The sequence below is a fragment of the Lynx canadensis genome, chromosome B3, assembly GCF_007474595.2.
Source record: "Lynx canadensis isolate LIC74 chromosome B3, mLynCan4.pri.v2, whole genome shotgun sequence".
NCBI lineage: Eukaryota > Metazoa > Chordata > Mammalia > Carnivora > Felidae > Lynx > Lynx canadensis.
In genome coordinates, this window is record NC_044308.2 from 35,870,536 (window position 1) to 35,898,048 (window position 27,513).

Sequence of the window (27,513 nt, forward strand, 5' to 3'; positions counted from 1 at the left end):
GGGCAAGAGGAGAGCATTTAGGTTCGTCTAGTCCGGTCTTCGCCCCGCCTTGTAACCACAGAATCTCTCTTACAGCATTTTGCCTGAGTCCTTCATTGAGCTGACACCTGTCTCCCCGGAATCTCTCCATTTGGTCAGCCCTGGTTCCCCCTCAACGGGACCTCGGGAGAACAGCCTATCCCATACCCGAGGCAGTCTTCGTAACCCTCCCCCACCTCTTTGAACGTCACATTAAATAACCTCATGACACTCAGCCACTGCCCATAGGAGTGGTCGGCCTTGTCACCATCCCTGTGGTTTGTCTATGTCCCTTTGCAGGAAGGCTCTTCAAAGAAAAGCATCCTCCCAGGGTGGCGGGGGGGGGGGATGCTTGAAAGTCTAGAAGATGCCAGGACTTTTTTCTCCCTCCTCTCCATGCTATTCCCTCACTGCCACTGCAGCCCCCATCCTGAGTGGCCTGGTCCCATGCTGAGGCTCAGCTGAGCCTGGGTCTCTGGGCCCCACCTGTACACAGAGACGCGGCACAGCTCCGCCTCCCGTCTGCCTCACCCGCGACCCGGGCAAGGGGGGCCCTGCCTGCAGAGTTGCCCTCCGCCACAAACCACTCCTTCTAGAAAGCCGACCCCTCTGCCCACTGGCTCTCCCACAGAGGGAGACTACAAAGCATCTTCTGGCTACACTGGCCATCTTCCTCCTCCTGTCCCAGCAAACACAGGCCTTCAGCCATGTGCTGGTCTCAAAACCTGTCTTATCACCTCAAGATGATTCCCCGGCCCCACTTGCCCAGGGCGTCTCTCAAACCCTCCCCGCTCCGCGTCACTCAGTGGTGACCACCTCTCTCGGGGGCCTGGCAGTGGCAGGATGTCTTACGCAGAGGGGGGCCTCAGCCAGAGTGGCTCAGCTTTAGGACCGCCAAGAAGTCGCCCCACAGGGATCTGAGCACGGGAGCTTAAGACGCACAAACAAGGATGGTCAGGCCAGCGCCCCTGGCGGCACAAACTTTAAAACAGCCGAAATCACCCGTGGTCCCTCCACGCAGCCCGAGAGGTTTGTGGCCAGATGGGGATTGGAGGGAAGAAAGCCAGGGCAGAGCAGCAGCAGGGAAAGCCTGGGGGCTGGGGGTGCTCACATCACCGGGGGGGGGGGGGCTCTGAGAGGACCCAAAAGAAGCAGGTGACCCGACACCTCCAGGGAGAACAGGGGCCGGGGGAAGAGACCACCACCATCCCCATCTGCAAATTCTAATTTATTAGCATTTAAAGTATTTTTTTTAATGTTTTAAATGTTTATTTATTTTTTGAGAGAGAGACAGAGGGTGAGCGAGGGAGGGACAGAGAGAGAGGGAGACACAGAATCCGAAGCGGGCTCCAGGCTCCGAGCTGTCAGCACAGAGCCCGACGGCGGGGCTCGAACCCACGAACCGCGAGATCATGACCTGAGCCGAAGTCGGCCGCTCAACCGACTGAGCCACCGGGGCGCCCCTGGAGCTCGTGACATTTTAACCAGGCGCTGGAGCAGGGGAAGACTGGGGAGCCACCAGGAGCCCCCTGAATCCTACCAGAGTCCGTGTGCTAAAGCTCGCCCAGCTGTAGGCCCCAGCAACTCCCAGCTCCACGCCCATGCGCCATGGGAGCGTCCCCCAACATCCCAGCATGGAATCTCAGCCTTCCCAACCCACCCTGGGCTTTAACGAAGCCCCAGTCCCCGGGGCTCCCGAATGAAACGGCCGGTCAAGGGGGCTGGAAGGTACCAGAAGGGCAGCAAGTGAGTCCAGATGTTGAGGGTCTCATTGGTCATTTGGAAAAGGCTGAGGACGCAGGCCGTGGCGGAACTTTGCGGATGCCGGTAGCCAAAGAGGATGCCCTGCTCATGGAACACCTGCAGGGGGCGGAGAGAGAGGGGCACCAAGGTGAGGTGAGAGGGCGGCGAGAAAGTCTCAGGAGGAGCAGCTTTGGTAGCACCTAGTGTCCTCTCGGGCTGCGCGCTTGAACCCTGAAGCCTGGACCCCTCAACCCCAAGTCCTTGAGCCGTCAAGCTGCTTCCCTCTCCCCGCTCCTCTCCTCCTTCCCGTAAGTTCTAAAATCCTTCCAGATTTCCAGAAGCCCGCAGCGGCTGGAGGAGAGAAGTTAAGACCCGGACTCCCTTTGGGAGCCCAGCCCGTCTCTGCATTCCCAGGCGCACTTACTCTTGTCATGAATATTGGCTGGTTTTGCGCCCTCTGCCTGGGGCCTACAGCCCGGTCTTTGGGTGCCTTCCCGGTCGGAGGACGTATATGCTGTCTGCCCGAGCCGACATGCCCTGGATGTCAGGGGCTGCTGGGAAGATCTCTGCAGAAGATCCCCGCTCAGTGCCAGGATATATTCACCAAGGCACTTCATAAAGGCCTTTTGATGATGAAGACGGTGATGGCATTAGCCTGGGATGCGGGCAGAGCGGAGGCTGCCACAGCTGGGCCTGCGCAAGCCCCCTCCCCCCCCCATGTGGCCCACCTGGCAAGTCTCTTGGTCACCACCCCCCAGGGGAGAGAGTTGGGCTGGTCAGCTCACATATGGGTGTCAACCCGCCCGGAGAGCTCCATTGGAGACATTAAAAAGGGTAATTGTACGGGGCACCTGGGTGGCTCCGTCGGTTGAGCGTCCGACTTCAGCTCAGGTCATGATCTCGCGGTTCGTGAGTTCGAGCCCCACGTCGGGCCCTGTGCTGACAGCTCGGAGCCTGGAGCCTGTTTCGGATTCTGTGTCTCCCTCTCTCTCTGCCCCTCCCCCTCCCCCGTTCGCGCTCGCTCACTCTCTCACTCCCCCTCAAAAATGAACACTTAAAAAAAAAAATTTTTTTTTAAGTACAAAATAGGTAACATGTACTATATCTTGAGGTTCTGAGTCAAGTGGAGAAAGTCAGGGGTTATTAGGATAGAGAGTCAAACCTGGGCCCCATGACCTTGAGCCAGCCACAACTCTCAGGGCTTCAGTGTCCTCACCTATAAAACAGGGAGTACATTCCCTTCCTAGTTCAGTTCTGGGTTAAACTGGTCAACCAGGGGGAGGGGGACCCGTGAAGTTGGTTCATGGTCCAGTGGAAAAATACTATTTGAATTAGGTTTGGGTCTTAGCTGATTAAAGCGATTTGTTCCGGTTTCTGATTCACCGTTCAATTCTGCTGACGTCCCCGGTTTGCAGTGGACAGGCATCAGTCCCGGGCAGCAGAAATCCTGGCTCGCAGCTACCCACCCCCCACCCCCAGGGCTGCTGACAAGGAGGCAGGTGGGCCCATGGACTTCAGCTCTGTACCCGTGAGAGGAGGGTGGCCGTGCCCGGTGGGCATACGACAGCCCTGCAGCGGAAACTGGGGGTCTATTGTCCGTCTCACATTACAGTCTTCCCTTAAAAAAATTTTTTTTTGGAGGGCGCCTGGGTGGCTCAGTCGGTTAAGTATCTGACTTTGGCTCAGGTCATGATCTCACAGTTCATGAGTTCGAGCCCCGTGTCGGGCTCTGTGCTGACAGCTCGGATCCTGGAGCCTGCTTCGGATTCTGTTGTCTCCCTCTCTCTCTGCCCCTCCCCTGCTCCTGCTCTGTCTTGTCCTCTCAAATATAACATAAAACATAAAAAAAATTTTTTTCAAGTTTTTTTTTTTTTTTGAAGGCATTGGCCTCTTATGAAAATGTAAAAATTCCAGAAAGGAGCCATTGTTATTGATGATTCACTGCTTCACATGAATGAGTTTAGCAGATCTGTGCAGGAGGAGATCTCATGACAAGGGGCTCGCAGAGCGCTGGGCATGTGGGGGGCGGGGTGGTGGCACACAGGGCGGGGTTGGAGGACAGTCTGGACACAGGGCCCACAGGTGGGCAGTGGACGGACAGGAGGGGAGGGGGAGACCACCTACATCTTGCCCTGGGTGATTCGGGACGTGACTACTGTTCTCTCTTTGGATCAGAAGACGCTGACATAGTCCAAAGCCAGAGGGGAACAGACAGGCTGGGAAATTCACACTCTGGACAACCGGACCACACTTAGGAATCTTGCCCCAGACCTGGCAGGGTTACTTTACCACCAATGCCAGGATTGGGCCTATATTTAAAGAATCTCCTTTGACCTGCTATCCTGACCCCAGATAGGGATGGGAAGCCCACTAACCATGCTCTAGGGGCAGGATTTTTTTTTTTTTAATTGTTTTAAATGCTTATTCTTGAGAGAGAGAGAGACAGAGACAGAGCATGAGCAGGGGAGGGGCAGAGAGAGAGGGAGACACAGAATCCGAAGCGGGCTCCAGGCTCCGAGCTGTCAGCACAGAGCCCGATGCGGGGCCCGAACCCACGAACTGTGGGACCATGACCTGAGCTGAAGTCAGATGCTTAATCCACTGAGCCACCCAGGCACCCCTATAGGGGCAGGATTTAAAGCAGCCCCTCCAAAAAATAAAATAAAATAAAATAAAATAAAATAAAATAAAGACTGGATAAAAGAAAGGGAGTCCCTCGGCCCTAGAACAGCGATGTTCTGACCTGCCCCTACCCTCCTCAACTTGAACCTCAGTTTATTAGGCCAAAATGCTAGATGCACTCTTGCCCCGAGGCCCTCTGAACATGGGAAAGGAGCGGCATTCTCTCCATCTTCCCGCCCTGGCCTTAGCAAAGTGCTCTGCACAGAGTAGATCTTAAAAGAGGACACGCTACATAAATCTCAACAACCAATGGGACATTTGAAAACAATTTTGTATTCACACCCAGTCTAACCCCACAAGGCAAATTGCAATCATTGCCTTAGTGCTCCAGAGCTGGGTCTCATTTCCAAACAGCCCTAGGTTAGCAGGTGCTGGCTAATTTGCACAGCAGGATTGATTTGTAGGAATCCACCCCGCATCCCTAGTTGTAGGCTAGGCAATTTCATGTGAAATGAAATCAAATTGTGTGTGCAGCCTATTATTTAGAAGTGAGAGCCCCCAGGTACCCGGGGTGGAAGGACAAATCAGCGGGTTTTCCTCTTAGTGCCTGCCAAGGCTTGGCTTCCCGGAAAGACCCTGTGCACCTGCCAGTTGAGCCCGAAATTCCACTCTGACGCTTTTAAACCCTTGGTTTTTCCAGCTATTAAACTGCAAATCACCTGGGGAAAATAATCGAACATTCCGGCTAGCGGTAAATAAGGGTGGATTCTGACAGCCGGCCAAGAGGGTCAGGCGCTGTCAGTGTGGCAATCTACATTTCCCGTCCGAATCTCAGGGAGTCCTCATGACCTTGGGAGGGAGAGCCTTTCATTGTCCCCATATCACAGAGAAGGAAACTAAGGCCCGGGGAGCTTAAGACATTTTCCCAAGCTCCTAGGAGTAGGGGGAGCAAATCTGAAAGCTGCATGCAGACCTCAGACTTCACTTCCTTGGCCTCTTACCCTTCATTGCTGCTGCTCAGAAGGGCTCTTGTAGGAGACGAAGCGCTCATCTTTAGGCCTGTGTTGTGATTTGGACTGTCAGGTGCTTCTCTGAGCCTGTTTCTTCTTCTTCGGGGTTATAGGCTGAATCGTGTCCCCCACAAAACTCACATGTGGAGGCCCTAACCCCCCAGTAACTCAGATGTGACCGTATTTGGAGACAGGATTTTTTTATTTTGAGAGAGAGAGACCGAGCGTGAGCAGGGGAGGGGCAGAGAGAGAGGGAGACACAGAATCCGCAGCAGGCTCCAGGCTCCGAGCTGTCAGCACGGAGCCCGACGCAGGGCTCGAACCCACGAGACCGTGAGATCATGGCCTGAGCCAAAACCAAGAGTCGGACACTCGACCGACTGAGCCACCCAGTCGCCCCCGGAGACAGGGATGATTCAAATGAGGCTATTAGGGTGGTCCTGGTCCAATCTGACTGGCGTCCCTCAGAAGAAGGGCAAACGGTAGGGGCGTGTGCAGAGGAACCACCACGCGAAGGGGCATCTGCAAACCAAGGAGAGAGGCCCCAAGAGAACCAGCCCCGCCAGCACCTTGACCTTGGACTTCCAGCCTCCAGAACTGTGAACTTCTGTTTGTCCAGCCAGTCTGTGGCACTTTGCCATGGCAGCCCGAGCTGGCCAAGACCGGCAGGGACACCGGATGACAGTGTCCCTAAGTCGGTGCCCCTCAAACGCTCTTGTGCGGGTGTCGGCAGATCGCCTGGGGTTCTTACGGCGAATTCGGTGGGACTGGGGGAGAATGTGCACTTCTGCAAGGTCCCAGGGCATGCCGCTGGTGACGCTGCCTCTGGTCACAGCCCGTCCCCCGCCTCCGCATCCGACGGTCACCTCCCTGCCCAGAATCCAATTCATTGCAAAAGGGGGACAAGATGCGCCCGAAGACATGGGCATTAAAAGCCAGAGCAGGAGAGAGAGACCAGTGAGGAGTTCAGTGAGGTGTTTGTGGGCGGAAGGCACGGAGATTATGGAGAAGGAAAAGGGAAGGCCACTAACTGATGCATCGGTTATAACCTGCCATTTAGTGAGCGCCTGCAGGACTGAGCTGGACGCTAAGCCACTGGCTCGCGCAGGACGGGCCGTGCTGAGTCCTGGCAAGAGACAGCACTTAGGATCTCAATTAAAATACCATAAAACCGCTTATGCACAAGTCACATGCAATTACGAGAACCACAAATACATTGAAGTGACAGCCAACCGTTGTTGGCATTAAGCGATTACAATTACAGGTGAAGGTAATATAGGACACCGGGGTCACGTTTTTAAAAACAGAAGTGTCCAATGTTCAGTCCAGTCGAAGGATGCTTTTTGTAGATGCGCCACAATATTCATAGACAATGAAGCCGGGGCGCCTGGGTGGCTCAGTTGGTTAAGCATCCGATTCTTGATTTTGGCTCAGGTCATGATCTCATGGTCATGGGATCGAGCCCCGTGTTGGGCTCTGTGCTGACAGCGTGGAGCCTGCTTGGGATTCTCTCTCTCTCTCTGCCCCCCTCCCTCTCTCTCTTTCTCTCTCTCAAAATAAATAAACATTGTATATAAAAAAAAAAGAAAATGAAGCTAAATTTCTTTTGGCTGAACACAAAAGATGTATAAAAAGTCAACAAATTACCTATCACCATCTAGGACAGAGGCTCCCAAGGATATTAGTGATTTAACGGACAGGAACGTGAAAAAGGACACATACGATGTCTTAAAAAAATAAATATCGCTCAATGCAGGTTGGGCGTACCGGGGTGAAAGGTCCCCTTGAATGGCCAGCACCATACACAGCACTGACCTACGGAAGAAGCAAGGAAGCCGAGACAATGGAACATTCCACTGGTTTCACATTTGTTGTAAAAAGTCAGTCTTTGATTTAAGAACTAGGAAAACAATTTTCAATTTTAGGCACTGACTGAAAAACCTGCCATGGGCTTGGTGTGGTAACATGACTGGAAAGTCTACGGCAGGCAGAATAATGCGCCCCCCCCCCCACCAAAGATGTCCACACCCTAATCCCAGAACCTGTGACTACGTAAGGTGACACGGCAAAAGGGAAATTAAGGTCACAGCTGGGATTAAAGTTGCAAATCAGCTAGCCTTAAAATAGGGAGATTGGATTATCCAGGTGAGCCCCGTGTGATCACAGGGTCCTTAAAGGAAGGAAGGAGGAGGCGGCAGAAGAAAGGGAGATGTGGCCATGGAAGAATGGTCAGAGATGCTACCTGCCTGCTCTGAAGGTGCAGGAAGGGGACAGAGGCCAAGGACACACGTGGTCTCCAGAAGCTGGAACAGGCAAGAAAACAGACTCTCCCCTAGAGCCTCTACCAACACCATGAGTTTAGCCTAGTGAGACCCATGTCGGACTTCTAACCTCCACAACTGTAAGACAATAAATTCATCCTCCTTTTTGAAAGCCACCCAATCTGTGGTAATATGTTGTGGCAACAAGAGGAAACGGACGTAAGGTCAGAATTTGACCAAAACTCCAAAAGCAATCCTAGAGCTGGAAATAAATGGCAACCCACAGTCTCAGTTTCTCCCTAGGGGGACTGAGGACTTCTTTGGAACAATTCAAAGACGATGAGTGGCGTTCTCTGAATCTTCTCCAGCATGGGACATCTCGCGGAAACACTCATCAAAGGTGACCATAAACTACTCTCATTCACACAATGAGAATGCCAAATAAATGCCACTAAATTCTTAGATTTAATCTAGGCAAGATGCAAGGTGATGGAAAGAAATCAATGAAAACAGAGGGTCCTCAAATACAGAGCAAGCCCCATCTTTGGGACGAAATGACATTAATGCGAGTCTGAGCTCTTCACAGGTATTCATTATGGGATGTTGTTAGCAAAAGCCTACAAAAATATTGGGGTTTGGGGCGCCTGGGTGGCTCAGTCGGTTAAGCATCCGACTCTTGATCTCAACTCAGGTCTTGATCTCAGGGTGGTGAGTTCAAGGCCCACGTTGGGCTCTACACTGGGTGTGAGGCCTACTTAAAAAGACAAAAAAAATCGGGGCGACTGGGTGGCTCAGTCGGTTAAGTGGCCTACTTCGGCTCAGGTCGTGATCTCGCAGTTTGTGGGTTCGAGCCCCGCGTCGGGCTCTGTGCTGACAGCTCGGAGCCTGGAGCCTGCTTCTGTTTCTGTGTCTTCCTCTCTCTCTGGCCCTCCCCCGTTCGCGCTCTCTCTCTGCCTTTCAAAAATGAATAAATGTTAAAAAAATTAAAAAAGAAAATCAAGGTTTGGCTATTTCACTTCTAACGGGATTCAAAGTACATATTTATCATAGATACGTATAGGATTTTTCTAAGCCAAAGGAGCCACATGTGAAATATGTAACAAAAATGACATTTAAACACAACAAAACTCAAAAAAAGAAACAAAACGTCCGTGGACCATGAAAGAGAAGATTCGCATACAAATAAGCAGGAAATTAACTTCCATGCAGATTACTTTTCTGAACATTATACAGTATAATTTTGACTAAGCAAAATATTGCTATTTGAAGTTTTCTTTATGATAACTTTTTTCTTGAAAAAAATCAAATTTAAGTGCTGTATGGGTCTATATATTGTTTTAAAAGAGAGTAAAGAGAGCCATATAAAAATGGTAGTGTATATTAAATTTAAATATTTAATAATTTTTCTTCTTAACTTTAATTATTATATGCAATTTCATTATGCTTGAACTTGATATGTAGAATTTATAGTTCACTTCTGATTCTAAATAAGGCTTTAAGAATGCATACATATGCATATATATGCAATATATATGTACATATATTTTTTTCTTTTTTTTTTTTTTTAAGTAGGCTTCATACCCAGTGCAGAGCCCAACGCAGGACTTAAACCCATGACCCTGAGATCACGACCTGAGCGGAGATCAAGAGTCTAACATTTAACTGACTGAGCCACCCAGGCACCCCAAGAACATTTTTTGATAATTCCAGTTACTATACTTGAGCAGAACTGAGCAGAAACTCACCAGAATCTTCTCCCACATGAAATTAATTCAAAAGAAAGAAAAAACACAAAGACTCAGTGACTCAAGAACAATGGTGTAATTTGGAATCATTGTTAATAGAGCACTAATTATATGATAATGTTGATTATAGCAAGATAACCCATAATTTTGCCGAAATAAAGGCAAAAAATAAATCTGATGGACTAAACGTACTAATTTATAAATTGCATATGGTTTTTAAACATTTTTTTAATGTTTATTTATTTTTGAGAGAGAGAGAGACAGAGCGTGAGGCCGGGAGGGGCAGAGAGAGAGAAGGAGACACAGAATCGGAAGCAGGCTCCAGGCTCCGAGCTGTCAGCACAGAGCCTGACGAGGGGTTCGAACTTATGAACCGCAAAATCATGATCTGAGCCAAAGTCAGACGCTTAACCGACTTGTATTACCAAATTGTACATGTTTTTATTTTATTACTCATCCAAACATCACTAATGCATCAACGTAACATCCAGATACGTACAATAATTAAGTTTAGTTGTCTTTGATATTTTGCTTTCGCTGTATAAAAATTAGAGCTTTACATATACTCTTTTGGGATTATGACGCGATATTTGTCAAGAGAGAACAGAACCATTCCGCCTAACTGTTTGCCAGCTCCATATGTAACTTTTACATTCAGACATACGGTCTGTAGTCGCTATGGTTCTCCTGATTCAGACCCAGCGCACGTTAGGAGCAGACTCTGTTTTATTGGATCAACATGAGGAGACTGTAAGATACAGACTGTCAACCCCGTTTCACAGAGGAGGAAACTGGAGTTCAACGAGAGAGGTTTCCAAGGCCATAATTCATAGCAGAACCAAGAGGCAACCGCTAGTTTGTTCGCTCGCAAAGCCCATCACATTTCGCTGCATCCACCCTAGTGAAACTAGCGATTGCTATAGTCGGTGGAAATGCTAAGTGTTATCAAAGTTTTCAGAAGCAAGAGGTCACTGGGCCCAGAGTAACGGAGGAAGCACCTGGAAGGATGGTTGGAGACCCTCTGGTTTGGGACGAATGATGGTCAGTTAGATGTCACGAAAGATCCTTCTGACTAGAACAATTAAAGTGCTGGATGAAGTCTGCATCGAAAGCTGGATAAGCGTATCAGCAAAATGGCATAAAAGAAAGAGCGTCACAAAGCCCCCAGGAGCCCCGTGCGGTAAGCTGCCTTCAGCATCAGAGTTTCTGCTGCCAGACCCTGCAAATAAGAGATGGACCCTAAGGCCCATCAAAGGCAGACTTGCCAGGAAGACTAGGACTCTAAAGGCAGGACTCCCACCAGGCAGAAAAAAATAATAAGGAAGCTGTCTCCCTGAAACAATCTCTCCCCAGAATTTAGAGCCACCAGCTAGATTGCATGCATACAGGCTTCTGGTCCAAATCCACACTTACATCTATGGTCCAAGAAATCTCAAGTGGAGAAATTAAAGTGGTTACAAATAAATAGAGGTGGAAGGTTTGCGGCTCCCTCCCATAAGCAACAAAAGCAAATGCAAATCCTTTCTGGGGAATTTCTGCTTCAATGAAAGCATGCACAAGCAAACAACACTAGAGACATTGAAGTAAAAAGTCATTGAAGGGATAAATAGCAGACTAGATCTAGCCGAAGAGAAAATTAGTCAACTGAAAACAGATGCCAAGAAAGCAGTCCAGAGAGATTGAGGGGTAGAAACTATGAAAAACTGGGGCGCCTGAGTGGCTCAGTTAGTTAAGTGTCCAACTTCAGCTCAGGTCACGATCGTGCTGTCCCAAGTTCAAGCCCCGCATTGGGCTCTGACAGCTGACAGCTCAGAGCCTGGAACCTGCTTCAGATTCTGTGTCTCCTTCTCTCCCTGCCCCTCCCCCACCCTCTCCCTCCCTCTCTCTCTCTCTCTCTCTCCCTCTCTCTCAAAAAGTGAATAAACATTAAACTTTTTTTAAAACCAAATAAGAGACACGGTATATTTGTCCAAAGGAGAAAAATACAACGGTTTTGTTGTGATCTATGAAGACAAACTGAGAAGCTTCTAGAATGTTTTTGATGTTGCCGGTCCTGAGATCCAAGAAGTTAGGTATGGCAGAGACAGCTGGCCAAATATTCCGTGTGTTTTCTGACCTTTCTCAGCCTTTTTGGCAGTTAGGTCGGGGCCATGTAGTCCTGGTTAATGTTACATCTACCCAGCGTGCCTTCTGGTGGTAGATACTATGATGCACTTAGGAGGGAACCCTTCCCTCCTTCAGAGCTGAGCCACTTGTCCCTCTATGGGAACTGCTATTGGCCAAAGGCCACCCCAGTGACCACGTTATACTCCCTGCCCAGAGGCAGCACGCATCCACTGATGATGATACGAAATCCTAGCCTCCTTTTCTCATTTGGGACAAGTCTGAAGGACCAACCCCATTCCAGAACATTCTGTGTGATCAACTGAGGCCTAGCCCTTCCTGCCTAGCACAACGTTTCATATTACCATAGCTACAGTAGCCATTAAACGAATCAATATAGAGCATATTAACTGTGAAACAAGTGGAGGAGAAAATCAAATGTTAAAAGGAAGGAAGAAATAAGGATGTAAAACCCAATGCAAAGAAAGCGAGAAAGGAAATAGAGACAATAACTAGAAACCACATAAGATGATCAAAATGAATGGAAATACATCAATAATCCTTATAAATATAAACAGACTAAACTATCCAGTGAAATGACAAATATTATCAAACTTGGTAAAATCCAACCATGTGCCATTTACACAAGAGACAGTTAAAATATAAGGGCAGATGGGGCGCCTGGGTGGCGCAGTCGGTTAAGCGTCCGACTTCAGCCGGGTCACGATCTCGCGGTCTGTGAGTTCGAGCCCCGCGTCAGGCTCTGGGCTGATGGCTCAGAGCCTGGAGCCTGTTTCCGATTCTGTGTCTCCCTCTCTCTGACCCTCCCCCGTTCATGCTCTGTCTCTCTCTGTCCCAAAAATAAAAATAAAAACGAAAAATAAATAAATAAATAAAATAAAATATAAGGGCAGAGAGGGATTAAAAGTCAAAGGAAGGAAAGAAATAAACCAGACAAATAACAAAAACAACAAAGCTGGGTCGTTATTTGACTATGAGAGATTCTAAGACAGAAAACAGTACTAGACAGAAAGAGAATCACTACAAAATAATAAGAAATTTACTTCACTAGGAAGATATTATATAAATTTGGATGTACCTAAAAAACATAGGCTCAAAATCTATAAAGCAAACATTGACTGGGGATGCGTAGGTGGTCAGCTAGTTAAGCGTCCAACTCTTGATTTCGGCTCAGGGCTTCATCTCAGGGTCATGAGTTCGAGTCCTGCCTTGGGCTCCACACTGGGTGTGAACCCTACTTAAAAAAAAAAAAATGACTTGTCCACAGGAGTAATTCACAAATCTACCACCACGGTGGAAGATTTTAACATATCTCAACTATGACTAGATCAAGCAGAACAAAATTAGTAATAATATAAAAATATTGGATATTACAGGACATATATGCAATACTGCCCCCAACAACTGAAGATTATGCATTATTTTCAAGTACATTTAGAAGATTTATGAAAATTGATCATGTGCCAGGCCATAATGCTATTCTGAACAAATTTCAAAAATGGGAATGATACAGAGGACATTCTCAGGCCACAATCAATTAAATTAAATCGATAACAAAAACTCCCAACTTTGGGGAATTAAAAAAAAAATACACATAGACTTCTAAGCAATTACACATTACATAAGAAATCAAAACAGAAATTAGAAATGAATTCAAACAGGGGCACCTGAGCGGCTCAGTCGGCTGAGTGTTCGACTTCAGCTCAGGTTGTGATCTCACGGTTCGTGAGTTCGAGCCCCACATCGGGGGCTGTCAGCCTGTCAGTGCAGACAGAGCCTGCTTTGGACTTTCTGTCCCCCTTTCTCTGACCCCACCCTTGCTTGCTCTCTCTCAAAAATAAATAAACATTGGGGTGCCTGGGTGGCGCAGTCGGTTAAGCGTCCGACTTCAGCCAGGTCACGATCTCGCGGTCCGTGAGTTCGAGCCCCGCGTCAGGCTCTGGGCTGATGGCTCAGAGCCTGGAGCCTGTTTCCGATTCTGTGTCTCCCTCTCTCTCTGCCCCTCCCCCGTTCATGCTCTGTCTCTCTCTGTCCCAAAAATAAATAAAAAACGTTGAAAAAAAAATTTAAAAAAAAATAAATAAACATTAAAAAAAATCTTAAAAAAAAAGAGGAAAGGAATTCAAACAGCCCATGTGGGCTGCAGTTAAAGCAATAGTTAAAGGAAATAATACGTACTCAGTTGTTTACATTAGAAGGCAGAGTGATTCACTTAAAAAGTTAGAGCAGGCACAACAAAAAGGAACCCAAAACAGAAAGAAAATCGTAAAAAATAACGGACATTAGAGATATAAAATACATAACAGAGCGGCTCCGCTGAGCCACCGATCCACTTTTTTTTCAGGTAGAATTTAATATTCTCAATTATTGAAAACCAGAAAGAAAAGAGACAAACTGACCAGATTCATTCAGAGGAGAAAAAAAAAAAGGAAACAAAACCACAACTGTGTCAAAAAACACAGAAAAGGCATTTCATGAGATCCAATATCCTTTCATGATAAGAAGACACTCAACAAAATAGGGATAAAACTTCTTCCACCCAGCAAAGGCCACCTATGAGAAACTCACAGCTAACGTACCTCGTGGTAGGAAATGAAATACTTTCCCCTTACAATCGGGAGCAAGATAAGGACGTTTGCTCTCATCACTTCTATGCAATGCCAATCATAGTGGAGGTTCTAGCTAGGTCAACTGGACAAGGAAAAGAAAAAAAAGGCATCTAAATAGGAAAGGAAAATGAAAAACTATATTTGCAGATGATATAATCTTACATATAGGAAATCCGAAAGGACCCACTAAAAGACTGTTAGAACTAATACATGAGTTCAGCGAGGCTGAAGGATCTATCGATATACCAAACTCAGTTTTATTTTTATATACTAGCAATGAACAATCTGAAAGAGGATTTAAGGGAATAATTCCATGTGCAACAATATCAAAAACGATAAAATGCTTTGGAATAAAGTTAACAAATTCTTGTTTTGTTTTTATGATTTTTTTAATGTTTATTTATTTTTGAGAGAGAGGGAGGGAGCATGTGCAAGCGGGGGGGAGGGATAGAAAGAGGCGGAGGCAAAATCCCAAGCAGCCTCAGTGCTGCCAGCACAGGGCTCAACGTGGGGCTCGAACCCACGAACCGTGAGATCATGACCTGAGCCGGAACCAAGAGTTGGACGTGTAACTGACTGAGCCACCCAGGTGCCTCTAATAAATACTTTTAATGGTGTGAGACCTGTACACTGAAAACTACAAAATATCACCGAAAGAAATTAAAAACCTAAATATAATGCAAAGACATCCCATGTTCATGGATTGAAAGACTTACTATTGTTAAGATGGTAATGCTCCCCAAATTAATCCATAGATTCAATGCAATCCCCAAAATAAATCCCAGCTGCCTGTTCGTTTGTTTTGCAGAAATGAGATGTTCCACTTCTGGGTGTATACCCCCAAAAATTGAAAGCAAGATCTCAAAGGGATGTTTCCACACCTCGGTTCATAGCAGCATTTCTCACAACAGCTACAACACAGAAGTCATCCGGTATCCACTGATGGAAGAATGAATAAGCAAAATGTGGTGTGTCGATACAATGGAATATGATCCGGCCTTAAAAATGAAGGAAATTCACAGGGGCGCCTGGGTGGCTCAGTCGGTTGAGCGTCCGACTTCGGCTCATGACCTCATGATCTCACGGTCCGTGAGTTCGAGCCCCGCGTCAGGCTCTGTGCTGACAGCTCAGAGCCTGGAGCCTGTTTCAGATTCTGTGTCTCCCTCTCTCTCTGCCCCTCCCCCGTTCATGCTCTATCTCTCTCTGTCTCAAAAATAAATAAACGTTAAAAAAAATTAAAAATTAAAATGAAGGAAATTCTGACATATACAACAGGGATGAACCTTGAGGACACCACGCCGAGTGAAATGAATAAAGCAGTCACAAAAAAAAAAAAACAAACACCATATGATTCCACTTCTATAAGGCACTGGAAGAGTCGAAATCATAAAGCCAGGAAGTAGAACGATGATTTTCAGAAGCTAGGGGGACAGGGCAAGTGAGGAGTTATTGTTTAATGGGTAGAGAGTTTCCATTTTACCAGATAAAAAGAATTATGGAAAATACACGGCAGGGACAGTTGCATAACAATTTGCATATATTTAACACCGCTGAACCCTGCACCTAAAATTGGTTAAGACAGTGAACTTTAGGTTAACTATATTGTACTACAATAAAAAAAAAAAAAATAGTTAAGCACAGAGTCACCACGTGATCCAACATCCCACTCCTGAGGGAGTGCCTAAGAGAACCGGAAACATGTCCACACAGAAACCTGTTCACAAATGTCCCCAGTAGCATGATTCACAACGGGCAAAAACAGAAACTCAAGTGTCCGCCACCTAATGAATGAATAGACAAACGGGCACATCCACGCAAGGGAATATCACTCAGCCATAAAAACAAAGGAAGCCCTACAGGGTACAGCATCGACGAACCTTGGAGGCATTGTGCCAAAGGAAAGAAGCCATTTGCCAAAGGCCACCTGTTGTGTGGTCCCATTTATATGAAATACCAAGATCAGGCAAATCCACGGAGATCGGTGGTTGTCATGGCAAGTGGGAAACGACTGCTAATTGGCACAGTTTCTTTCTAGGTAATGACAATGTTCTAAAATTGACCGTGGTGATAGTTTTGTGCAACATACGTCTTGTGTGCCGCCATACCATAACCCACGGAGCTACTTTTAAAGGAGGACTTGAGAGGCATGTGAATTATTTTTCAACAGAGCTGTTATTAAAAAAAACGGGGGGGCGCCTGGGTGACTCAGTCGGTTAAGCGTCCGACTTCGGCTCAGGTCACGATCTCACGGTCCGTGAGTTCGAGCCCCGCGTCGGGCTCTGTGCTGACAGCTCGGAGCCTGGAGCCTGTTTCAGATTCTGTGTCTCCCTCTCTCTCTGCCCCTCCCCCGTTCATGCTCTGTCTCTCTGTCTCAAAAATAAATAAACGTTAAAAAAATAATTAAAAAAAAAAAAAAAAGATCTGAGCTGAGATCAAGAGCTGGACACTTAACTGACTGAGCCACCCAGGTGCCCCAAAAGCATTCCTTTTAATTAAAGTCAAGAACAATATATAAGGATCCCTGCAATCATGAACAACTCCCTAAAGTACCCAGACCTGTTTTTAGGCACAAAGGAGGCTAGAAATTCTGAGTCACATACCCAAATCCCACCTTCTGAGGAAAGGGACAAGCTGTTCTTTCCTGTGAGCGATCTCTCGGCCAGGAATGTGCCAGAATTATAACCCTGACGATGCCGGGAGGTGGTGCTCTGGCCCCCTCTGATGGGTGAGGCTCAGAGAGGGTAGGGAAGTCGCCCAGGCCACACAGCTCATTGATATACAAAGGGAGAGGCTATCCGGGGCCTCCGTATGAAACAGGTGATGGCAGCAACATTACTGACTGTTCACCATGTCCTGGGCTCCTCTAATCCTCCCCGTGACCCCAGGAAGTAGACACTCTCATCACCCTGCTTTACAGGTGCAGAAACTGAGGGAAAGGAAACATCTTGTCCAAGGTCACTCCGCAGACTGAGCATCAGAACCCACGGAGCCCCCCGAAAGTAAGCTCGGTGTTTGTACCAGGTCTGTGTTAAATATTCATGCACGTCACGCATTTTTCTCAATCTGGTTGCATCTGTCTTAATAAGCAAAAACTGCTTGTTCCCTACTCCCAGCAAATTCTCAAATAAACTGACCTTCTAGGGGAACCTGGGTGGCTCAGTCGGTTAAGCATCTGACTCTTGATTTTGGCTCAGGTCACGATCTCATGGTCCGTGAGTTCAAGCCCCGCGTCGGGCTCTGTGCTGACAGCTCGGAGCCTGGAGCCCGCTTCGGATTCTGTGTCTCCCTGTCACTCTGCCCCTCCCCTGCTCATGCTCTGTCTCTCTCTGTCTCAAAAATAAACAAAAACATTGAAAAAAAAAAAGGATACTGTCACCTCCACTGTCTATGAAGAACTGGACAGAGAAGGTACGTTCATCTTCAGCCCTCGGGGGGTTTCTTGTCCCCATACTTCCGAATCCCACATCGCTCCCCAAAGCGCCCACTGAGGGGCGCCCACTGAGACTTTCACTTCTCCTTCATGTCTTTCCTGGGCACATACTCTGAGCCCAACCTTGACCAAAACGCCCAGGGGGACATCTCAGCAGAACCCATAATCCCTCCTCCCAGAGTCCGCACACCTGCCCGGTGGTTTCCCGTATCCAGGCCTCTGCCCACACCAGTCCCTCCACCTGGTATGCTTTTCCCGCCTCCCACATCCTACCTACCCTCAAGCTCATCTTAAAGATCTCCCTCCTCATGCGGCCTTCCCTGAGCCTTTCCTCTCCCACGACGGAAGGGACCAACCCTCCTCCGGGTCTTTTGGGACACACCCCCACCCACTTTGCAACAGAAGCATTCCTGCATATTTTGAAGTCCTCAGGGGCGGGATTCGTACCAGATTGTTCTGAGTCCCCGCACAGAGCAACACCTTGCACGCAGCAGGCAGGCAATAAACATTTCAAGAGTGAATGACTCAAAGAATCACCCCGTGCTCCCACTAACCACAGCCACGAGTGCTCTGGGGGCAGAACTGAGTGGTGAATCACAGAGGAGGAGACACAGCCTTGGGAGCACTGGTCGGCAGCGTCCTGCGAGGCCAGCCTCATTTTTCATTTGTCCGTCCTCTGCCTCGGGTCCGATCGTGCCACCCCTGTGCCACCTTGCTGCAGTCACCTAGTTTCACGGGCTTTCGGGACAAAGTCTGGCCATGGGTCTGCTCCTAATCTTCCACGCCTGGTGCTGAGCAACCAGGGCAAGCTGGTGCGCCCTTCCTGCCCAGGAAAGAAAACATCATCTGGTCGCACCCTGAGCTCAGTGTCAACTTTTCTTCCTTTTTGACCGAAGATGAACAAGTGTTATCTCAGGGTGGGACGTTTCATCTGGAGGATGTCACAGACAGAAGGGACACCTCCTTTCCACTCAGCTTGCCGTGGCTCACAAGCGGTGGCCTCGCCTAAGGCCTATTACAAATGCAGGTTATCGTATCGACGTGTACCAGGTTTTTCGGGGTGGCCCCGTGTGAGTTCCCGGCCCCGGGAGCCCACGACAGGAGGGGGTAAGGCCCTCTTGACAACCCTCCTCATCCCCCCCGCCCCCACCCCCCCACCAGGCCTGAGCCTCCCACAAGTGATAAGGACAACGGCAAGGCCACACGAGAGGTGACTCCGCCCCTGGCCTGCTCTCAAGCACCCAAGGGAGGGTCCCAAAGACACCTTCTACCCGGTCAGGTGCCACTGGCTTCTTCTCTTCAGCTAGAAAGTGTAATCTCAATAATGACTTCCCGATACAATACAGATGTCACAGGGAGGGGTTACAACCCAGACAGTTTCAGGACCACTTCTGTTTCCAGGTACCACGGAGGTGGGGAAACAGGAAGCTCTACTTCCCCGAGGGAGTCGGGAAGGGCCTTCTCGAAGAGAACGGGCCGGGGGCAGTCGGTTGAACCCCTGACTCTCGATTTCAGCTCAGGTCCTGATCTCAACGGTTCATGGGAAGGGCCTTCTCGAAGAGAACGGGCCGGGGGCAGTCGGTTGAACCCCTGACTCTCGATTTCAGCTCAGGTCCTGATCTCAACGGTTCATGAGATCGAGCCCCACATCAGGCTCTGCACTCGGGATTCTCCGCCTCCCTCTCTCTCCGCCCCGCCCCTGCTTGCTCTCACTCTCAGGAAAAATAGATCAACCTAAACAAAAATGTTTTAATGAAAATGAAAAGAGAATAGGCCTACACAGAACAGGCTGGCTGAAGACAGAATAGTCACTCCGGTGCAGACACCATGCCTGGCCTCCGCCTGGAACTCACCGGAACCAGAGCACATACCTGGGGCACCTGGTCGATGCGAAACAGCCGGGGGAGCTTCAGGCTCAGCATCTTGAGGCTGTGACAACTGCTCTCTGTCACCTGCTCAAAGTTCTGACATGGCCCGGGGTGCCTCTGGCCAGCAGCCGGTGCCCAGGATGCTTCCCTGAAAGAGGCCAGCGTGAAGAAATCCGGTCAGCCCCCACCTAACTCCAGCTGGATCAAGACCGTCAGGCTTTGAACCACGGAACAAAAACTTGCCTGTCATGGCAAAATCATCAGGCTTCCTTAAAACCAGCCGCAAAAATATCAGACCGCTGAGTCATTTATTCCAAGAGCGCTGGAGGGAGGTCATTAAATCATAATATGGGCAATCATAACATTGTAGAGCTGGAAGGGCCATGGAGGCCACCCGGTCCCCTTGTGTTGCACATCAGGGTCAGAGGGGTGGGGTGACTTTCCCAAGGCTGCACAGCGAGGGGAGAGCTGGAAAGGCTGACTCTCCACTGCGTCGGGTGCTGCCCTTGGACGGACAGCGTGATCCCAAGTCTGGGTCCCCCAGTGGGCAGAGGAAGGCAGGAGTCGGGCCCCGGGTCACCCAAAGAGAAGCAGCTCTTCCAGAAGGCTCCCGGGAGCGTGGCTGCCCCATGACACATAAAAGAACCAGACAGGCTAATCGGAGGCACTTGTGGGAGACAGAGCAAGTCCCAGTAAGAAGGCTGTTTAAATGCAGGATGAAGGCTGCTTAACAGCTGCGAGTAAGAGGAATCCAGGCCTAAGAAACAGAAGCATCCAAGCTGGGCTTAGCCAAGAAAGGGCGGCGCTAGGAGTTTAGTTAACGCCTCTCCTGCCCCCATTATCGCTGGGTGGAAATCGGCCACCTCCTTAAAGCTCCCCCAGAGGAATTCTGTCCTTCCCCCTGAAGGTCCAGAGACCTTTCCTGCACCTCCCTCGTGTGGCACCAACCTCGTCCGCCTGCAGGCAAAGCCACCTGCCCAGGTGTCCGGGGAGGACCCTCCCGGGATGGTTGGCAACTCAGCAGGTACTGCCAGGTCGTCCTGGGCCTTCAACAAATGTTTCTTTCACACCATTCGTCCCAGCAGTGCCGCTCGCGCTCGGGACGGAAGTGTATTTTGGTTTCTGTAGCTTATACTTTTGCCCCCTACTGTGTAGTCCTTTACGTTCTATGTGTTCTTATCTGGGACAATGGTGCAACATACAATGTATGTTTCATCGTCATAAAGTTGCTTCTTTTTCAAAAACACTGATGTAAGGGGCGCCTGGGTGGCTCAGTCTGTTAAGCGCCCACCTTCAGCTCAGGTCATGATCTCACAGTTCGTGAGTTCAAGCCCCGCGTCGGGCTCTGTGCTGACAGCTCAGAGCCTGGAGCCTGCTTTGGTTTCTGTGTCTCCCTCTCTTTGTCCCTCCCCCACTCGTGCTCTGTCTCTCAAAAATAAACATTAGGGGCACCTGGGTGGCTCAGTCGGTTGAGCGTCTGACTTCGGCTCAGGTCATGATCTCGCAGTCTGTGGGTTCGAGCCCCGCGTCGGGCTCTGTGTTGACAGCTCAGAGCGTGGAGCCTGCTTCGGATTCTGTGTCTCCCTGTCTCTGCCCCTCCCCCACTCATGCTCTGTCTCTATCTCTCTCTCTCTATCAAAAATAAATATTAAAAAAAATTTAAAAAAAGAATAAACATTAAAAAATTTTTAAAAAAAGAAAGGAATGCCATTCTGCTCCATGTGTCAATATGAGTGAAACTTGAAAACATCACACCAAAGTAAATAAGCCACTCACAAAAAGACAGATATTGTACAGTTCCCCTCATCCAAGGCACCTAGAGTGAGCCAACTCACACAGACAAAATGTAGATTAGAGGCCGTGTGGGGGGAGGAATGGGGTATTGTTTAATGGGTACTGAGTTTCCATTTGGGATGATAGAAAGTTCTGGAAACGGGTAGTGGTGATGGTTGCACAACATTCTGAATGTAATGTCACTGAAATATGCACTTAAAAATGGACAGAACAGTCAGTTTCATGTTGTGCATATTTTACCACAGTAAAAACTTACGTAATGTTTCCACATTACCGAATAATAAAGAAAATGCTTTTTTGAGAAAATAATTTTTTAAAGCGCAGGTACATTTTACCCAGGTTTAAAAAATAAAAGTTAATACTTTTTAAGTGTATTTATTTTATTTTTTTATGTTTATTTATTTCGAGAGAGAGAGAGAGAGATAGCACGAGTGGGGGAGGGGCAGAGAGAGAGGGGGACACAGAATCCGAAGCAGGCTCCAGGCTCTGAGCTGTCAGCACAGAGCCCGACGCGGGGCTCGAACTCACAGACCGCGAGACCATGACCGGAGCTGAAGTCGGACGCTCAACTGACTAAGCCACCAGTCGCCCCAGTTTATTTGTTTTGAGAAAGAGAGAGAGTGCAGGTGGGGGCGAGGGGCAATCCCAAGCTGTCAGTGCAGAGACTGACCCGGGACTCAATCCCACAAACGGTGAGATCATGACCTGAGCCGAAATCAAGAGTCAGGACGTGTAACTGACGGAGCCACCCAGTCTCCTCTCCCCCCAGATTAGTACTTTGCAAACAACATCGATGTGAGCAGGCCACGGTTCTCTCGGTTTTGCAGGCCTAAATCATCAAGACTCCCACACTCCCGGAAGCACCATGAATTCACCCAGTGGCAGGACACGAACGGAAGGTCCGGTACCGGGGGGACCCCAAGCACACCAGGAAAGCCTCCACAGACCTGCCCATCTCGGTCCTCCGGTTCTCCCTAGAGTGGCCTCAATGTCACGGGCAAGAAAAGGAAAAGAAACAGTCCCTTCCCGCCCAGCACACACCATCCAGGTAGGATGACCAGACTAAACTTCCAACATCGGCAGTAATCATAGTACCGGAATGACCAATTTCTTCCTTCAGTCACCGCTTACTGCACGTTTATCACGCGGCAAGTAAGGGGAAGGCTAAATGCCTAGGTGCTTATTCTCCATCGGCTGCTACAGCCTGAAGGAAAAGCTGAGACTTTAGGGAACATAAAAATCGTATAGGTTTGTGACATGCAGAATAGAGGAGGGTAGGCATCCTCCGTACGTTCTCTTCTTTTACTACACAGGGGAACAAAAAGATTAGTAAGAGAGTCACTGTCCCCAAGAAATGTATAAAGAGAGAGATGAGACGGATAAGCACCCAACTGGCTGGCAAAAGTCGCCCTGAGAAGGAGGGAAACTCTTACCCACTCTGCACCAAGCCCGTGCTGGTCCCCTGCCCCATCTCATTTATCCTCACCATGGCCGTCTCAGGAGGCGAGGCAGAGTGGATAAGGGCCTGGGTGGAAAGGAAATAAAGAAAATAAGCTAGTCACCAAAGGCCACTTGCATTCAAAGGCTCATTCGCCATTTCCTGTGCAACCCTGGGCAAGGAACTTAACTCCTGTGCCTCAGTTTCCCTATCTGTAAAATGGAAGTAACAGTAGCACTTTCTTCATGGGGGTGTCATTATAATTAAAAAAGAGAACTAAGGCACCTGGGTGGCTTAGTCCATTAAGCATCTGACTCTTTTTAAAAAAAATTTTTTTTTAATGTTTATTTATTTTTGAGACAGAGAGACAGAGCATGAACGGGGGAGGGTCAGAGAGAGAGGGAGACACAGAATCTGAAGCAGCCTCCAGGCTCTGAGCCGTCAGCCCAGAGCCCGACGCGGGGCTCGAACTCACGGGCCGTGAGATCGTGACCTGAGCCGAAGTCGGACGCTTAACCGACTGAGCCACCCAGGCGCCCCTCATTTTGTATTTTATAGGCAGGAAAATGGAAGGGTAGAATAGCTATGGGGCTTTCCCAAGATCACACAACTGGTAGCTGGTAGAACTCGGATTTGAATCAAGGTTATTCGAAGCACTAGGACTTAATTTCCCTTTGCTACTGAGAGACGATGGAAAATACAGAGTGTTTATGATGATGTTGATGACCTAGAGGCTGGACGATGGCCATTCCTGTCTGTTGATCAGGTTGAGACAATCTCTCAGGTAAGACTTGACCTTGCTCTTTCAAAAGCGGGAGATTTCTCATGCCATGTTTTTCTGACAAGGAAATAAGAACTCTTCCGGTAAAACATTGCCATGTTGCACCTGAAACGTAAACTTTTATGTTTGCCGAAATGGCGAAACATCCCTGGATGGTCACGGGAAGTCGGCTGATGCTTCAAATGTTGTGGCCGTTGTTAATTACTGCAGATGCAATTGAACAGAAAATGAACTCACTGGTCTCTGGAGCCACTTTCCATCATAAGCCAAGCTCCCAATTTCACCAACACCATAAAAACCAGAACGTAGGGGCGCTTGGGTGGCTCAGGTCTTGATCTCACAGGCTCAGGTCATGATCTCACAGTTCCTGGAGGGAGCCTCGTGTCCGTGCTCAGCATGGAGCCTGATAACGATTCTCTGTCTCCCTCTGCCCCTCTCCCCCACTCACACTCGCTCTAAAAAAACTTTTTTAAATTAAAAAAATGAATATATTGGGAGGGACTCTAATACGCCTGACCACATTAATAAATTAATGTTAGAGACCGATTGTGTACTAGTTCATTGATATCCCCAGAAGTTACACACTTTTTGGACCCTCTTAGAGGGAAAACAGTCCATCGACTTATATTCAGCCATCTTACACGTAGACATATTTGGGAGGTTACAGGTTTGCTGGCTGAGTCCTCAAGGCCTGTGTAGGATGCACAGTATGTAGCATAAAGTTTCCAGGGGGGAAGGACCTTCAGGAATATGGGCAGAGCACTAGCCTGATAGAGATGAGGCGGTCAGGTTCAAATTTCACCTCGCATTAATTTTGTTTGCTCTGGACCTGAGCGGAGTAGCCTGAAATCTGATGGTGATCTCGTTACGATTTGCCTTTTTAAAATACACAGAACAAACAAAAAATAACCAGGGGCACCTGGGTGGCTCAGTCGGTTAAGCGTCCGACTTCAGCTCAGGTCATGATCTCACAGTCTGAGTTCGAGCCCCGCGTCGGGCTCTGTGCTGACAGCTCGGAGCCTGGAGCCCGCTTCGGATTCTGTGTCTCCCTCTCTCTCTGCCCCTCCCCCGCTCACACTCTGTCTCTCTCTCTCAAAAATAAAATAAAAACATAAAAATATTTTTAAAAAACAACCACTTTTTTAGGGCTGTTTCAGGAAAAGTCGGCAGACCTTTGAGAGTGTGTTATAGCCCGTCCCCCCCTTTTTTAGTTGTTTTAAAACCTATCTTTTAGCTGTGGAACCCTCACGTAAATGAAATCTCACATAGAACACCAATATACTGTCGACATATCGGCAAAACTTGACATTGTGCCTCGATTTCGGCACGATCCGAAGCCTTTTGGTTTTCTTCAATCTTGGTTTTAGGTCTCTGAAGAAAGAGACAACGAACCAAGCTGCTGTTTGAAATACTGGAAATTATATTATTTTTTTAAAAATGTTTATTTAGTTTGAGAGAGACGGGGGGGGGGGGGTCAGAGAGAGAGGGAGAGAGAATCCCAAGCAGGCTCCACACCATCAGTGCACAGCCCCACTTGGGGCTCGTCTCTGGAACCTCGAGATCATGACCTGAGCCGAAGTCAAGAGTCAGACGCTCCACCGACTGAGCCGCCCAGGCGCCCCCCAACGTAATAATTTTAAAATATTGCTTTTCCACTCACATTTCACGGAAGTACGCACATTCAAAGTCTTCATATGCATCTTCAACGACAGTAGCCTCGTAACTACAGCCGCTTTTTGGAATGACTAACACAGCTGAGGTGCAAAACCTTCTCATTTCCCTCTGGGTGACTGGAAGTCTGTGCTCTGAGAAGCTGCGTTTCATGCCGCTGCTACAAAATGTATCCTAAATCGGAAGTATTCATTTGCTGGTATTATGCTGCCTGTGATTTGCTTTCAAACGCTTCGCACAGACAGTGTGATATGGAAATGTTAGTTTTAACCCACACCCCTGGGGTGGCGATTAATTAGCATCTTGAAACACTCACACTTCAGAGGCCACACCTTTGGTGCAACTGGGGCTTTTTCCCATCCACCTAAGAGGGTTTGTGACTTAGCACTAAGGGGTGCTGTTTAATTGGAGAAACGAATGGAATAGAGACCTGGGAGCTGATGAGAGGCACTGCCCAGGTGCCCCCCCTCTTGCACGAGCAAAGACAGTGACAGGTGGGCCCAGTAGGGAGGATTTGGGGGCCAAAAACCGGCAAGAAGTCCGGCTGATGCAGGCCCCAGACACATTTGCACGAACTTGGCTCACACGTTCAGAAAAGGTGCACAGAAGCGTTCCTAAAAGGGCAGATTGCTGGGACTTCACCTGCCTGCAGAAACAGGCCATCCTACTGCTTTGCACCCGCTGAAAAATATGCAGATGGCGGCAGAACTCAGCCACAGACTCTCACTGAGTCAGGCCACCTGGCCATGAGGTTGGGGGGGGGATCCCCTGGCTCTCAGGTACTTCTAAATACTGATAGAGCCCAAGACCGTATCTCAACACACTCAGACGCTCTCCACTGGCAGTCACACGACTGTTTTGGGTACTAGTAAGACGGGGGAAAAAAATGCTGCCAATCACAATCGGGGGATGACGTCACTGATTGGCAAGGATTCCCGATTTCAGAGCTTGTGAAGAAAACAAGGGGCGCCTGGGTGGCTCAATCGGTTGAGCAACGGATTTCAGATCAGGCCATGATCTCAAGCCCCGTATGGGGCTCTCTTCGGTCAGTGTGGAGCCCACTCTCCCCCACTCTCTCTCTCTTGCAAAAGTAAACATTTACAACAATACGTAGGAATTGATGAAATACAGAAATTATAAACGAGCAATTGGATTGGCTAAGTTTGCAGTGGCTACTCTCTCCATCTTCCTACTCTGCTGTTTAAAGGGATCATTAAAGTCTCCTTTATAACAAGGGGCACCTGGGTGGCTCGGTCGGTTAAGCGTCAGACTCTTGGTTTCAGCTCAGGTCGTGAGCTAACGGTTTCATGAGTTCGAGCCCCACGTCAGGCTCTGCAGTGATCGTGCGGAGCCTGCTGGGGATTCTCTCTCTCTCTCTGCCCCTACCCTGCTCATCTCCGTCTCCCTCAAAAATAAGTAAATAGACTTTAAAAAAAAATTAAAGTCTCCTTTATAAAAAAAACAGTTCTTACAAGTGGGAGACCATGTACCTGGGAATAAATCTCAATCTGTATTGCATTGTTTTTCTTCTGCCTCTCTTTCTCTGTCTCTTTGATTGTGTGTGTCAGGTGCCTTCTGGAAGGATCCCAAACAAGCATGGATGGGGAGAGTTTCAGGTCACAGTGTCTTTCCCAAACAGCCCATACAGCCAGGCCATTGTTCAAAACTAAGGGAATGCAGTGGCCCCGAATATGAAAAACTCTGGATGGACCCAACTGTTATGCCACTTCCTCTTTTCTGAAAAAAAAAAAAAAAATTATGCTGGAAAACAAAAAACTCATAGTTGGGCATATGTGGCAAAAACAAAGAAGGCTGTTTGGTGGGGAATTTTTCCCATGCTTGCTTTAGGAAACTAGAAACATGAGATCAGGAAGCTCCTGAGAGGTCTCTAATCCAAGTTGCCACTGGATGCATGAATTTCATCAATGGGATTTTGGACAAGAGGTCCCACACTTGACCCAAAGAAGCAACGTTAACAGAAGGAGTTCAGGTTTCATGAGAAGCCAGTGGGGGAAACTGGAGACAGGACAGGCATTTTTACCTTTAAAAATGCATGTGAGGGGCGCCTGGGTGGCGCAGTCGGTTAAGCGTCCGACTTCAGCCAGGTCACGATCTCGCGGTCCGGGAGTTCGAGCCCCGCGTCGGGCTCTGGGCTGATGGCTCGGAGCCTGGAGCCTGTTTCCGATTCTGTGTCTCCCTCTCTCTCTGCCCTTCCCCCGTTCATGCTCTGTCTCTCTCTGTCCCAAAAATAAATAAACGTTGAAAAAACAAATTTAAAAAAAAAATGCATGTGAAAATTAGCTTTTTTCGTGTGCATCAAAGGCTACTTTCAACAGAGTGAAAAACAGAATGGGAGAAAATATATAAACCACATATCTGATGAGATTAATATCCAGAAT

The 27,513-nt window shown here is 48.4% G+C and overlaps 1 protein-coding gene and 1 long non-coding RNA gene across 13 annotated transcripts in view; one reads left to right on the top strand and one right to left on the bottom strand.

Moving 5' to 3' along the window:
- Positions 1–251, top strand: part of LOC115515738 — an 80,020-nt gene extending 79,769 nt beyond the window's left edge. For all 9 annotated transcript variants that reach the window (XR_004343767.1, XR_004343765.1, XR_004343768.1 and 6 more), the window contains one exon: positions 76–251. This is a non-coding gene — a long non-coding RNA (uncharacterized LOC115515738). The remainder of the gene's footprint in view (positions 1–75) is intronic.
- PAQR5 (progestin and adipoQ receptor family member 5) overlaps positions 1–27,513 on the bottom strand; it is a 63,032-nt gene that overhangs the window by 21,954 nt on the left and 13,565 nt on the right. Inside the window, exons 2-4 of one of the 4 annotated variants that reach the window (XM_030317822.1) lie at positions 22,658–22,749; positions 19,434–19,578; positions 1,751–1,878 (exon numbers count right to left, since the gene is read on the bottom strand). In XM_030317822.1, the coding sequence (XP_030173682.1) occupies positions 1,751–1,878; positions 19,434–19,578; positions 22,658–22,713 (329 nt within the window). In that variant the 5' untranslated portion in view covers positions 22,714–22,749. Of the gene's footprint in view, positions 1–1,750; positions 1,879–2,185; positions 2,378–19,433; positions 19,579–22,657; positions 22,750–27,155; positions 27,180–27,513 lie in introns of those variants that run through there. The other 3 variants (XM_030317825.1, XM_030317824.1, XM_030317827.2) reach the window with 3 other exon arrangements.